The sequence below is a fragment of the Aspergillus pseudoviridinutans genome, assembly GCF_018340605.1.
Source record: "Aspergillus pseudoviridinutans IFM 55266 DNA, scaffold_1, whole genome shotgun sequence".
Lineage (NCBI taxonomy): Eukaryota > Fungi > Ascomycota > Eurotiomycetes > Eurotiales > Aspergillaceae > Aspergillus > Aspergillus pseudoviridinutans.
The window spans coordinates 4,985,972-4,999,052 of NW_025091281.1; the positions used below are offsets into that span (position 1 = coordinate 4,985,972).

The following is a 13,081-nucleotide window of genomic DNA, read 5'->3' on the forward strand; positions in this document are numbered from 1 at the left end:
CCACCACAGTATAGAGAAGACAGAATGAAGCGCACAAAAAATCAAAATGTAACATCGGCCAGCCTCATACTTGGGTTAGCAGCAAACTGCTCAATAATACTGCAAATCCCGCTCGACAACGCCGTAGCCTGGGCTTGAGGCAGCACTCGACTGTTGGCACACACCTGCACCTCCAGACGGTCCGGATGCGGTTCCGTAAACACCCACACCTCTTCCAATGGATCAAAGACTGCGAATCTCGAGAAGCAGACGTCAAGGAGATCATCCGCATCTTCACCATGGGCATCAGCTTTGCTCACGCCATTGCTGACCGATCCGCGCAATGGAAGTCGGTAACTCAGGTCAATGTTCTGATGTTGTACGATGAAGCTTAGCGGCATTTCCGCAGGCCAGCTCGTACTTTGTTGGAAGATATCGCGAAGCTCCACATGCTCATGAGCGAGTGCACGGATGTATTGGCTTTGGGCATGGTTCATGAGATCCAAAACTGTCCACTCAGCAAAAGATTCGGGGAAGGTGATCCGCAGGGGAATAAAATTGAGGCAACATCCCAGCATGGATTCGATGTTGTTCATGGGAAGATTACGACCGTTGACTGTGTGTCCGAAAACGACGTCTCTTGATCTGAGGTGATGCGCGAGGAAGAAGGCGCTCGCGGATTTGACAAGTGTAGCCATGGTGACGCCGGCGGGCAGCGATGGCGGAGGCGAAATGCCCTTGAAAGTCCACAAAGTCTGGTGCGACTGCCCAGCACAGAGAGTAAGTGGCGGTGGTGGGAACGGCGTAGCCATCGTCGCGTCTTTCAGATATTCACGCCAAAATTGGAAGGTTGGATCCTGATATTTGGCTTCTTCAGAAGGCGCCGTGCGATGGTAGATGTACTGAGAAAAGTCCGACGTAGGTGGCAAGGCGATTTGGTTGTAGAGAGCAGCAAAATCACCAAATAAGTTAGGAATGGAAACTCCATCCCATTGCGCATGCGAGATCTGAATCGTAAGAACCACTTGCTGGGGCGCTGAGATGAGAGAGAACTTGACAGGCAACGAACCCTCCATATCGTTCAGCTGGGGGAGTTCAATACTCTCCCAGAGAACTCGACAGAGATCCAATGGCTCCTGTCCATCCGCACAATGGTACTCGCGGATCTCAGCGTCAACATTGCCCAGGACCATCTGCATGAGACGTCCCTCGTACTGCACGAAACTGGTACGAAGGATGCTATAGCGGTCGAGCAGAGCTTGACAGGCGGCGCGAAGGCGATCCATGTTCACTGAGCCGCCCTTAATGGTCCAGTTGTACGAGTGATATGTTTTTCGCTCAATGAAGAAGAATTGTGCCTGCGTCGCGGGCAGGAAATCTTCCAAGGTACTGTTCCTGGGGATGCGGCCCTTGGCACACATTTGCGCATGCAATGACTGTCCATTATCGACAGAGGCCAACGAGAATGGCCTGCTCAAGGCTCTACTCTTACTAGAGCGGCTGTTGCCATTGACCAGTTTGGGAACGGCCTCCCTCGCGAGATCTGCGAGGATGGGATGGGCAAAAATATCGGCAACAGTGAAACTCAGACCCGCAGCACGACCAAGAGCAGCCGCCTTCATGGCATCAATAGAGTGACCGCCACGGAGGAAAAAGTTGTCGTTCGGGCTGATAGTGTCGACTGGCAGATCGAGCACCTGAGCCCAGATGTCTGCTACTGTACGTTCCGCTGGTGTCGATGGGGGATCACTGTTGGACGCTTGGGCCGAAGCAGACGACCAGGAGAGGGCGCGATATCCCTGCAGCTGATCCAAAGGCATGGATGCCACAAGATTGTGGAGGCGAATGCGGTCCACTTTACCGGAATGTGTGCGAGGCATCTGCCGGAGAGGGAGAAAGATGGCTGGCACCATGAATTCAGGAACCGCCTGACGCAGTCTGACCTCCACCGCAGCGACCTGGGAAGCGAACTCCTTGCTAGCAACTGCGAATGTATCGTTCAGTGAAGTAGAACACTCTTCCTCGCTGCTAATTTGATCTTCTGGCTGTAGAACCAAGGCGACAAGTTGCGATTTAGTGGTGCCCGCTGGTGCAATCATCTCAGCCACGGCATCTCGAGCAGCGCCCCCAAAGCATCGAAGCACATGGACCTCGACTTCGGCCAGCTCCAGGCGTTGCCCGCGAAGTTTAATTTGTCTGTCCTTGCGGCCAATAACCGTCAGCGATCCATCAGGGTTGGAACGGACTAAGTCTCCAGTCTTATAAAGACGACCGGCTGTCTGCTGCGCAGGACGCAGAGCTCGCAGCCATGAGGGGGTGTTGATAAAGGCCTGTGTAGTCTTCTCAGGCTGGTTAATGTAGCCCTTGCCAACAATTGGGCCTTCAATCAGCAGTTCACCAGTGGCGCCGTGAGGGACCAGGCGATTGTGATCATGTGGATCAACTACCCAGAGCACACACCCAATGGGATATCCCACGTTCCGGGGATCGCTGGTGGGAGATATTGAGGATTGAACGACAGATAGTGCGGAGCATTCAGCGGGCCCGTAGCCATTGATAAGTGTTACAAGAGGCGCCCAAGTGGAGACATCGGTCTCAGTCATGCATTCGCCGGCCAACATAAGGCTATTGATAGTGGGCAGATCCTCAGGACCAAACAGGCGGGCGACAGAGGGAACCAGCATAGCAAAGTTGGCTTTAAGTGCAAGGGCCACTTCGCCGAAGTTGTTTTTGCGCTGTTCGTCGGTCACCACACAGACACAAGCCCCGGCCATGAGAACACTTAGCTGCTCGAGGATGCTCATGTCGAATGCGTAGGAGGAGAACTGTGTCACACGCGAATGTCGTGTGAGCTGCCAGGCTGCGATGTGATCGCGAGCATCACTACAGTAAGAGCCATGTCCGACCACTAATCCTTTAGGTTTGCCCGTGGATCCTGACGTGAACACAACATACAGCGAGTGATGCGGCTCAACCACGGGAAGGGAGACCTCCTCGCTCTGCTGAGTCCGCTGGGCCCATGCCAAATCGTCTGTACCTAGCAGAACAACTGTCGGTGCAAGCTCTCTGCTATCGGCCACATGGGTCGGCGAGGTCACCACGATGCGGGCATGGACCTCATCGCAAATCTCCTTTCGGCGTTGCTGAGGATACGACGTCTCCAGCAGTAACAGAGTTCCACCGGCCTTGAGCACTCCCACCATGGCGACGGGAGTCCAGCGAGACTTCTCCAGGCAGATGGGGACCACCTCATTGGGCGCAATACCTCCACATTCGTTGGTGAGATACCGTGCCAGACGGGTCGAAAGCTCATCTAGTTCGCGATAGCTGAGCGATCCTTCGGTGTCGCACGCAGCCTCGCTGTCCGGGTATTCCAGACAGCGCTGATGTATGATGTCGTGCACACATGCCTCCACCAAAGGAGGAACAACCTGGTTTCGCGCCCAGATCAAATTATGATCATGCTCACTGAAGATATCCACTGCAGTGGCTGGGGCGTCGCCGCTGGTTGTGATAATGGAGCGGATGGCCTTCTCAAAGGTGGCAATCACACTTGAAGCCTGGAAGTCAGAGAGCACAGTTGTCTTGTAGCGAAGGTTGAGAACAAGCTGGTCAGTGTTGGGCGTAATACCGACGACGAGATCATCCTACAGTGAGGGGCTGTTAGTATGCTACGTTAGGCACTTTTCTAAATACGTACCTCAGCGCCATCCTCCATGGCCATTGTGTTAAAATTCAAGACTCTCTCGCCCTCCGAGGCAATCTGCCCTGTCTGGACACCGACCGAGGTGTTGAAGAGTGCTCCGCTTGTAATACCAGCAAGTCGATGCACATCTGATAGCGCGAAAGACTGGTGCTGAAGGCTCTGCAGATACTCATCCTGGAGCTGGTGAATCGTCTCCTCGACGGTGGCGTTCTGGTCCAAGGTGATCCTGCAGGTCAGGGGATTCAGGATAGCACCCACTGCATCCACAATCCCGTCAATGGGAAGGTCTCGACCAGACTTGACATAGCCAAAGCATACATTGTCCGAGTTTGTGAAACTGCGAAGGACAAGAGCCCATGCCAGGCCTGCCAGGTTCCAGATGGTCACGTTGTGCTGCCGGCAGAAGCTGTCGACGGAGCTTTCTCCCAGAGTGCTGTCCTTCAATGTGCAGGAAACATGGCCCCATTCTTCCTTCATGCCAGGTTCACGCGCATCAGGGTTGATACTGGGAAATTCGCATGGCTCGACGCCCTCAAGGTATTGTTGCCAATAGCGCGTAGCAGCCTCGTGGTCCTGACGGTTAATATAGGCCACATATTCACTGTAGGCAGGGCCAGGCCCAGTGGGTAACTTCCCATCGTAGGCTAGGCATATATCACGTTCAATAATCTGCATTGTGGTGCGGTCCATGATGGTGTGGCTCATGTCGAGGCGAAGGAGAATCTGTTCGTCCGTGTCATACTTTACCCGACAGAGGTGAAATTGGTGCATCAATTGCCCCTTGGGCCAGCCCCCAGGCTTTCCCGCCGGGAGTTGGTCGGATGCCAATATCACAGACTGCTTGATAACAGTTTCCGGGCGGACATGACGCAGAACCACCTGGTCCATGTATGACTCTGGAGACGTGCTGTCCACAAACACCGTGCGCAAAGCGGCATGTCGTTGAATGACCTGACAACAGGCGTCATAGAGCCGTTGAAAATTAAGCTTCCCAGAAGTTGCATTGTCACGAGGCTGGATTTGCCATGTCACGCTCGCATTGTAGTTGTTTGCCTTCTTGGCCTGAGCGATAAGCATTCCGCGCTGGCTGGGTGAGCAGGGATATATGTCCTCAACGTTGTCCATGGATATCCCCAAACTAGGAAGTGTGCTTTGTAACAGTTCCTTCAACTGAAGATACGTCAAGGATGACATCAGTGGGAAATCAGCCAGGGTGTGTGATATGTGGTCTGACGCCTGCGAAGCTGCTACCAAGTGAGATCCAGCATCCTCCAGTGTTTGCTGGTATAGTGCGATCCATGCATCAATCATGTCCTGGTGTTGGACCTCGCGCGGATACATGAACTGGACCTGGAGACGACCTCGCTGCACTGAGGCAAACACTTCGAAGACGCCGAACCGCTGAATGTCCTCCCCGGCATGCAGGGCTCCCTGAGCCTCGTGCGACTCAGCAATGAATAGGGCATCGGCGTGCTCCAACTGTTGAAATTCACCAGCGTAGTTAAAAATTAGCTCCATGGGATGGTCCGTTTGGAAGGCTTTGCGGCCGTCGGGGTGGAGGTAGCGAGAGGCAAAATAAGCCCAGCCTTTCGAGGGGACGGCGCGACGAGCATCCTTGACACGGCGGATGGCGTCCGAAAGATTATCCCGGGCAAACTGCTCCAGCTCGGGAACAACAACAGGCCACGCTACTGTAAACCAGCCAACGGTTTGAGCAAGATTGATTGCTGGATCCCAGGCCTCCCTTCCATGGCTTTCACTGAACGAAACCGGGGTAGCACGGTCGGGAAATGCTTGGAGGAAGGCGTGTAGCAGGGCAGCATGCAGAACCTCGACAGGCTGGGTGTCGAATGTGCGATTAGCAGCACCCAACAACAGCCGAGTGGCATTTTCAGTCAAAGTGAAGGTGCGCAGCTGGGTATCCATGATACGGTTTGGCTGGTCTGGTGAAGCAAACCAGAAGGCCCTGGGATCCTCATGATATGTGGGCGGCAGATCAATGGGTAATGCGACCTTGGGAGTCAGCATCTGCTCGGCATGGTGAGACTGAATCCGAGACCACGCCTGGAACGAAATGGAATCCTGTATGTTAGGCAGAGTCTCGCCTTTGAGGATCGACTCAAAATCGGCGAGGATAATGCGCCACGAGACTAGATCAACCACCAGGTGGTGAACAACAAGAAACAGATGCTGCGATGCATCGTCAAGCGCATTGAACAAATTGATTGCCACCAGCGGTCCTGTTTCAATGTTGATAGTCTGTGAGGTGGCCACGGTTATTTTGTTCATGTGGGAATGACTGTGGACGTCATGGGCTGTGCAAGGGCAATGGTCATTTTGATCATGAACTCTAGATAGACTTGTAATTCTCTGAGTCCAGTGGCCATCCGGTGAGCGAGAAAACCGCGCTCGGAGCATTGAATGTCTGGCAAGGACCGTGTCAGTGGCTTGACGCAGCTGGTCTAGAGAGATGGGCTGGGCGAGACGTAGTAAGAACGTCTGGTTGAACCGATTCCATCCTCCTCTCTGTGCCTGGTGACTCATGAACATTTGCTGAATTGGGGACAAGGGAAACTCGACGTCTAGTTCTTCCTCTTGTCCTTGGTGGTGCAGCATCGGGTTGGACGAGGCAATGTTGAGCACAATCTGCGAAATCGTCTTGTGTCGCATAATCTCATTCAAAGAGACTGCGAGGCCCTTAGCTCGGGCCTGGGCAACGATCTGCATGGCCGTGATCGAATCGCCTCCAAGATGGTAGAAGTTATCATCCACTCCGATCTCCTCCACAGGACGATTCAAGACATGACTCCAAACAGCTTGCATTGAGCGCTCCGAGTCAGAACCGGGAGCTCTCTTATGTTTGATGACATCGCTACGGTATAGCGCCAGCTGCTCATCAGGGCAGGTCTGAGCCAAGTTCCGCAGTCGACGTCGGTCCAGCTTGCCTGCAGCACTCTGAGGAAGCGCACGGACAGGGAGGAAAACTTCCGGAACCATGAATCGCGGCATGCAGTCACAGAGTCTACTGTGAGCTGCTGCTGCCTGTGCTTCGAAGGACGGGGGAGGAGTCGTCAGCAGCAAGTCCCCGCTGAGGTGAACGGAGGGAGAGCTTGTCTCATTGGAAGTATCCGCCACAACAAAGCCAATCAGTTTCTGGGCGGGGGCCGACGGTGTCGTGAAAGTGACCATCTCGACAGCAACACCTGAAAGACCGGGCCAGCATTGCCTGACATGCTTCTCAACCTCGCCAAGTTCAATGCGTTGTCCTCGAAGCTTGACCTGGGAGTCCCGACGACCTACATACTGTAGGGACCCATCGCTGTTGTAGCGCACGAGATCTCCAGTTTTGTAAACCCTACCATGTGGGCCGTGCGGACGGATCATGCGCATCCAAGGTGGGGGAGAAGATATAAAGGCGGTGGCTGACTGATTAGGATCGTTGAGATATCCTCGGGCTACCGTGGGCCCCTCCACCAGGAGCTCACCGACAGCACCGATTGGCAACAAGATCTCGTGATCCTCGGGGTGCACCACCCAGCAGCCGACTCACACCAGAGGGAAGCCGATGTTCTGCGGGCTTGACTCGGTAGTGATGAGTGGCTGAATGGTTGTCGAGACCGCACACTCGGCGGGTCCATACCCATTCATCACGCGGCATCGAGGGTTGCTGCTGGCCCAGTCGGCTACATCTGATGGCGTCAAAGTCTCCCCGACGCTGACTAGTACTTTTGTAAAGTCCGGGTGATCGCGCAGAACATGTCGAGCTAAAGAAGGAGTGAGGTGAGCATGCGTCAAGCAGAACTCCTTGGTGGCCGACGCCAGTTCATTGCGTCGCTGGAAATCTGAGGGCACACACAGGCATGAGCCAGCCATGAGCGCACTTAATGTCTCCATGATGCTACCATCGAACGAATATCCGGCGAACTGCAGTAAGCGAGAATGGCGAGTCACTTGGGTGGTGTCGTTCAATGCCAGGGCACTGGCGCAGAAGGACTGATGCTCAATCACCACGCCTTTCGGAGTACCCGTTGAACCCGACGTGAAGGCAACATATAGCATGGAATTGGGCTTCCCAGGGATGGTGGGAATGGTCGGATCAGACGGCCAACTGTGCGAGTTTTGCTCATCTATAATCAGCGCTATAGTGGCTAGCTGCTGCGCCGCTTTGATGTTCTCCTGAGAGGTCAAAACAATAGTGGCATTGACGCGATGGCAGATGTTCTCCAGTCGAGCCTGCGGTTGGGATGGATCAAGAAGGGTAAAAGCACCGCCCGCCTTGATCACTCCCAGAATGGCGACCGTAGTCCATCGAGACCGTTCCATACAGATGGGGACGATTACCTCCGGGTGAATGTCATACGAGGTCGCTAGCTCAGCTGCTAAGCTGTCTGAGAGTCGATCCAGCTCTGTATACGATAGCGTCCCATCCCAGGCCCAAATCGCAGTCGACGTGGGATATTCAACGCAGCGCTGCTTGATGATGGAATGCACACATTGAGGATCAACGGCGGTTAGATTGCCACTCCATTGTTGCAATTGGGTCACATCTGCTGCGCTAAGCAAGGGCACATTGGCAAGGGAGCATTGGGGATCGGCCAGGAAAACCTGAACAACCTGCTCGAAGTGACGCAGGATGCGGTCTGCTGCTGAGGCGGAAATCACGAGAGGATCGAACTCCAAGGCAACGTCCACCTGCCGTGATGCTGTCAGGTTACATACAACAGACAGAGCACAGCTGGCAAATCCACCCGCAACTGCTGCGCCGGCTTCCAGAGTTGTAAGAAGCGGACGTTGTTCATCTGCCCAGACGGGCTGTACAACTAGCTGACTCTGGTAGCTGCACGCATCAGCGGCGTCGCTGCTCAATTTCCGAATTCGCTGCAAGCCAAACTGCTCAAAAGGGATCATCTCAGTCGACTGTTTCTGGACGGCTGACAAGGCATCCAGGACGGTGTCGGTGGGATTGAGTTGTACACGCAGAGGCACTGTCGCGACAATAGGCGCGATCATCTGTCCGATATTGGCGACGGGTGCAGCGCGACCCGACACTGTGACCCCAAAGACCACATCAGGCAACGAAGTATGGTGACTGATTACCAGCGCCCATGCTAGTCGAAGGACGTTGGAAATGGTATATCCACTGGGGGCATCCTTTTGGTATACGATTGAGCGTTGGCAACTATCCCGGGGTATGGGAGCATAGCCCGGCGATGGTAGAGCAGGAAACACCTCCGCTCCGAGGCATTGGAATTGTTTTTCCCAGAAGCCCCGGGTGCAAGAATCGGCAAGTCGTTGCTGCATGTAATGCATGAAAGGGGTCATAGGGCTATGAGCCAGTTCCTGACCGTCATGCGCCTTCTCTAATAAGTCCATCAGCAACCGAGACGCCCACCGGTCGCAAACTGAGTGATGCATGGTAATAATGAAGTATACCGCTGAGTCGCTTCCAGTATGACTGTTCGAGGTTGAACCGGGGAGAAGCGCAGCATGTACTAGAGGATCCCCAAGCATGAGAGGTTCAGTCTGGCGCTTCTTCATATACGATTCCTTTGTTGCTCCAGCACTGTCACCGTACTCGTCCCACTGAAAATTCTCATGAAGAACCACCTGAAACATGCCCCCATCGGGGCCCGACACGATTCTTGTCCGCAGGATGGGACAGGCCTGCACGACTGCTTCCCATGATTGACGAACCCGAGCAGGGTTGACATGCGGTTGCAATCGATAGACGAAGCGAGCTATATATGCCCCAGGTTTTGCAGCAGACAGTGCCATCATGCCTTCCTGAAGCGGTGTGCAGGGATAGATGTCTTCAATCTGGTCTTCCTCCACTCGGCATTGCTCTTTTGCTGCGGCAATGAGAATAGGCTTGGAATAGGCGTCGACCAATGCAAACGGCTCAAGCTGGTAAAGTTCCGCAGACGGGGTCCGTTCCAGGTCGGCGGCAATTCTGGAGAGTTCACTAAGTTGTGATGATCCAAAGACATGCTTGACTGTGAGCTCGATACCAGCCTTGCGGGCCCGGCTGACGAATTGCATTGCCTTCACGGAGTCGCCGCCAAGAGCAAAGAAATCATGCTCCATCCCGACCTGGTCTCCATTGAGACGAAGCACGTCGACAACCAACTCGTGTATGAGATAGTCATGCGTCGTTTTTGGTGGACTAGTGATGTCTGATGGCCTTAATGTGCCCGTCAATCGCAGCAGCGCCTCTTGTCGCAAAGTTTGAGCTTCCTGTCGTAATCGAAGACGATCGACTTTTCCTGTGACGGTCAGAGGCATGGACCGTATCAGAAGGAAGATGCGTGGAATCATCGCATCAGGGAGTCTCTGCTCCAGATACTCAATGGCCTGATGGACAGAGGCGACAAAGTCTTCGTTCGGGTCCATAAAGAAAGCCTCGCTATTACGAAGAGCACCATTCATGGAGGATCCTGCATCTGAGGGCGCGGGCACAAAAGCCATAAGACTAGCCATCCCGTCACCATCAGCAGGCACAATGGCATCAATAACAGCCTTACGAAAAAGCGGCGATGCCTGTGCGACATAGTACTCGGGCTCTCCTAAGTCAATTCGCTGTCCTCGGACCTTGACCTGGCGATCCTTTCGGCTGACATATCTCAGTAGGCCGTTCGAATCGTAAAAGGCCAAATCACCGGTCCGGTACCACCTTCTTGAGTCATCCTGGTCATTGTCCTTTCCACCCAGCGTAGCTAGGATTCCTTGCTTTCGCCAGGTTGGAGCTGGCAAGAAACTCGCAGCAGATTTCTCCGGGCTGTGGAGGTATCGTTGAGCCAGGCTGGGACCTTCAACCAGTATTTCGCCAACTGCTCCAATTGGAGCCAGAATTTCTGGCTCTCCAGGTTTAATCAGCCAGCAACGGGCATTTGCCGGGTGTCCGATAATGCCGATATCTGCAATCGTGTGGATCTGTGGTGACACGCAGCAGACGCCGGCCCATTCTGTCAACCCATATGCTTGGAACAGACTTGTGCGACTGGCCCATATTGAGATTTGAGTCTTCTTCAACGCCTCTCCAGCCACTAAAATGCGACGCAGGCCGGGGACCATGTCTGGATCTAGGGTTGCCAACACTGTGGGGGTAACAAAAGCCCAGTTGATCCCCATTGTCTGGATGGCATCACCCAAGCGACTGACACGATCGGAATCAGAAGGCATACAGACGGTTCCACCTGCGGAGAGAGCACACCAGATCTCAATGAGCGACACTCCAAAGCTGAATGAAGCAAATTGCAGTACACGACTGGTGGAATCGAGATGCAGCGCATGGCAGTGGGTCGCGACGCTGGCGAGAGCCGCATGGTCGACCAAGCATCCCTTGGGCTCACCTGTACTGCCCGAAGTAAAGAAGCAATACGCCGGAGCTGTTGCCTCAACGGGCCAGTCATTGGTATTATGATTTGCTGTCTTCATCGGGAGATGCCACAGAATGCCGTCAGCCACCGCCAGGCTAGGGGTAATCATTTCGCCCAGGAGAGCCTGGTAATCGGGCGAGGCTAGCGCTAGGGGGGGATTGTCCAGCTGCTTCATGATTGACCGCAGGCGAGCGGGCGGTTGGGATGCATCCAGAGTGACAAAAGCAGCGCCGGTCTTGTTGATCGCAAGCATGGCAACAACGGCCCACAAAGTCTTGCTAAAGCATACTGGAATTAACATGCCTGGTCGCACCCCTTCTGCTTGGAGATGTCTTGCTAGGCGCGAGGACAGATTGTCTAGTTGGCCGTAGGTGAGTTCTCCGTCAGATGCGACAAGAGCAGGGTGGCCTGGGTCGGCCATGGCGACATTATGGATAATTTGGTGGATGGTCGCAGCAGATAGCTGAACGGGTTCTGCTCTATTCCACTTTCTGATCAGGCCCTGCTGAGTAGGGACGGTGACCGACAGTTGTAGTGGGCTGGTCCTGTCCGAGTCCTCCAGTTTCATCACCGTCCTCACAGCCTCCACCAAGAAGGATGCGAGATGCCCTGCTTGCCCGCTGGACACAACAGCAGTCTTATACCTCAAATACCACTCTGATTGAGCCGTATCAACGACAAGCATAACGTCACACGTCTGGAGCAAGGGAAGTTCAAAGTCAGCCATTCCGTCTTGATTGGGGTGAGATCCTTGACTGGATATACCTCTTCGTCGTTTTCTGCCGTCGGGGAATCCGACTCTGGTGTGTCGGGCCTGCTGCTGCCGTGATATAACACAATTCCGGTGTTGAAGTAGGGGAAATGATCGGGGGTCCCGTTGGAAAGAGACCATCCCTTTCCTTTGCACAACTGGTATAGCGTGGTGTTTTGGCTTCTCGAGGCCGCCAACAGCTTCATATGCTTCTTCAGCCCTCGTTCGTCTGTGCAGAATGATATCTCCTGTATCCCAACGTGCGCCGTGTCGACCTCGGCATATTCCCAAAGAAGCAGGGCCCAGATCGTCGCTAGGTAGAAGAGAGGGTCCCGCTGTTTCGAGGTCGGGACGCTATTCAAACAGCACGGGGAGCAGGGAGACGAATAAAAAATCCCTGCCTGTTTCAGCGCACAGGAGCACAGGTTTGTAACGCCCCATGGCTTCGTTGCTATGTCTCCAGGCAGGTGTCCATCGTTGCGGATGGGGAAAAGGCATTTTTCGGCCGGGAAAGGACTTCCGTCTTGGTGCTGGATGATTGCCATTGTGATACGGCTATGTCTTGTTGCCACAATGAAGTCAAACGGAAATATTTCCTGTGCAAGGGAAAAGTGGCTTAGATTGTTTGACCAAGGTGATCTTCCGAATGGCAGCAGACGTTGGTTATCTACTTTGCGCGTTTTCTACGTAACTGTTGAGTGTCATCATCGTCCCCAATTCAACAGTACAGCTCAGCCTGTTCACTAGTCATTCAGCTGCGCCTGATTTATCCCAGCCCGGCAATGCCCCTGTGGGTCATGTTCTTCTCCTCTTCTCAACAACGGACTCGGTCACAGAATTTGTCATGCCTTTGAGCAAATCTCGATAGCTCCTCTCCTCCGTGCTCCTTGTCAGTATCTGCAGGTCTTTGTTCAATGTTGGGAGGCCCAACGATGAGCTAATCGTTCGAGCCAGTGACGAACTCAGCCTAAGAATTGGGAGTAACGTGCCTATACTTTTGCTCCACAGCTACTTGCAGTGCTTCAAATGTAATATGGTATTGGAATATTGCAAGTGGACAGGCCATGGTCTATTGACAGTAATCATTGATCGTCTGATGGCCGGGGAATTTGAAGGGTCTCCGGACAAAGGCACCATCGAAGTCATTGCCCACGGTCCACTACTCATGATTTGAGAATCAGGACAGGTACGGTCTTAGTAAGGTTTAGTAACTACGCGAGAGCCAGCATTTTGGGTGCAGGAAAACAAATAAGCCCATGATACCTAATC

At 53.8% G+C, this 13,081-nt stretch overlaps 1 protein-coding gene across 1 annotated transcript; it reads right to left on the reverse strand.

Annotated features, from left to right (window-relative positions):
* Positions 1-41: 41 nt before the first annotated feature.
* Positions 42-12,357, reverse strand: nrps12 (nonribosomal peptide synthetase fmqA; the record flags this gene model as incomplete). Its single annotated transcript, XM_043298020.1, has 4 exons — positions 42-3,626; positions 3,680-7,204; positions 7,238-11,758; positions 11,827-12,357. 4 exons carry the CDS (start codon positions 12,355-12,357, stop codon positions 42-44), a joined length of 12,162 nt encoding a protein of 4,053 aa, XP_043153955.1.
* Between the last annotated feature and the right edge of the window lie 724 nt (positions 12,358-13,081).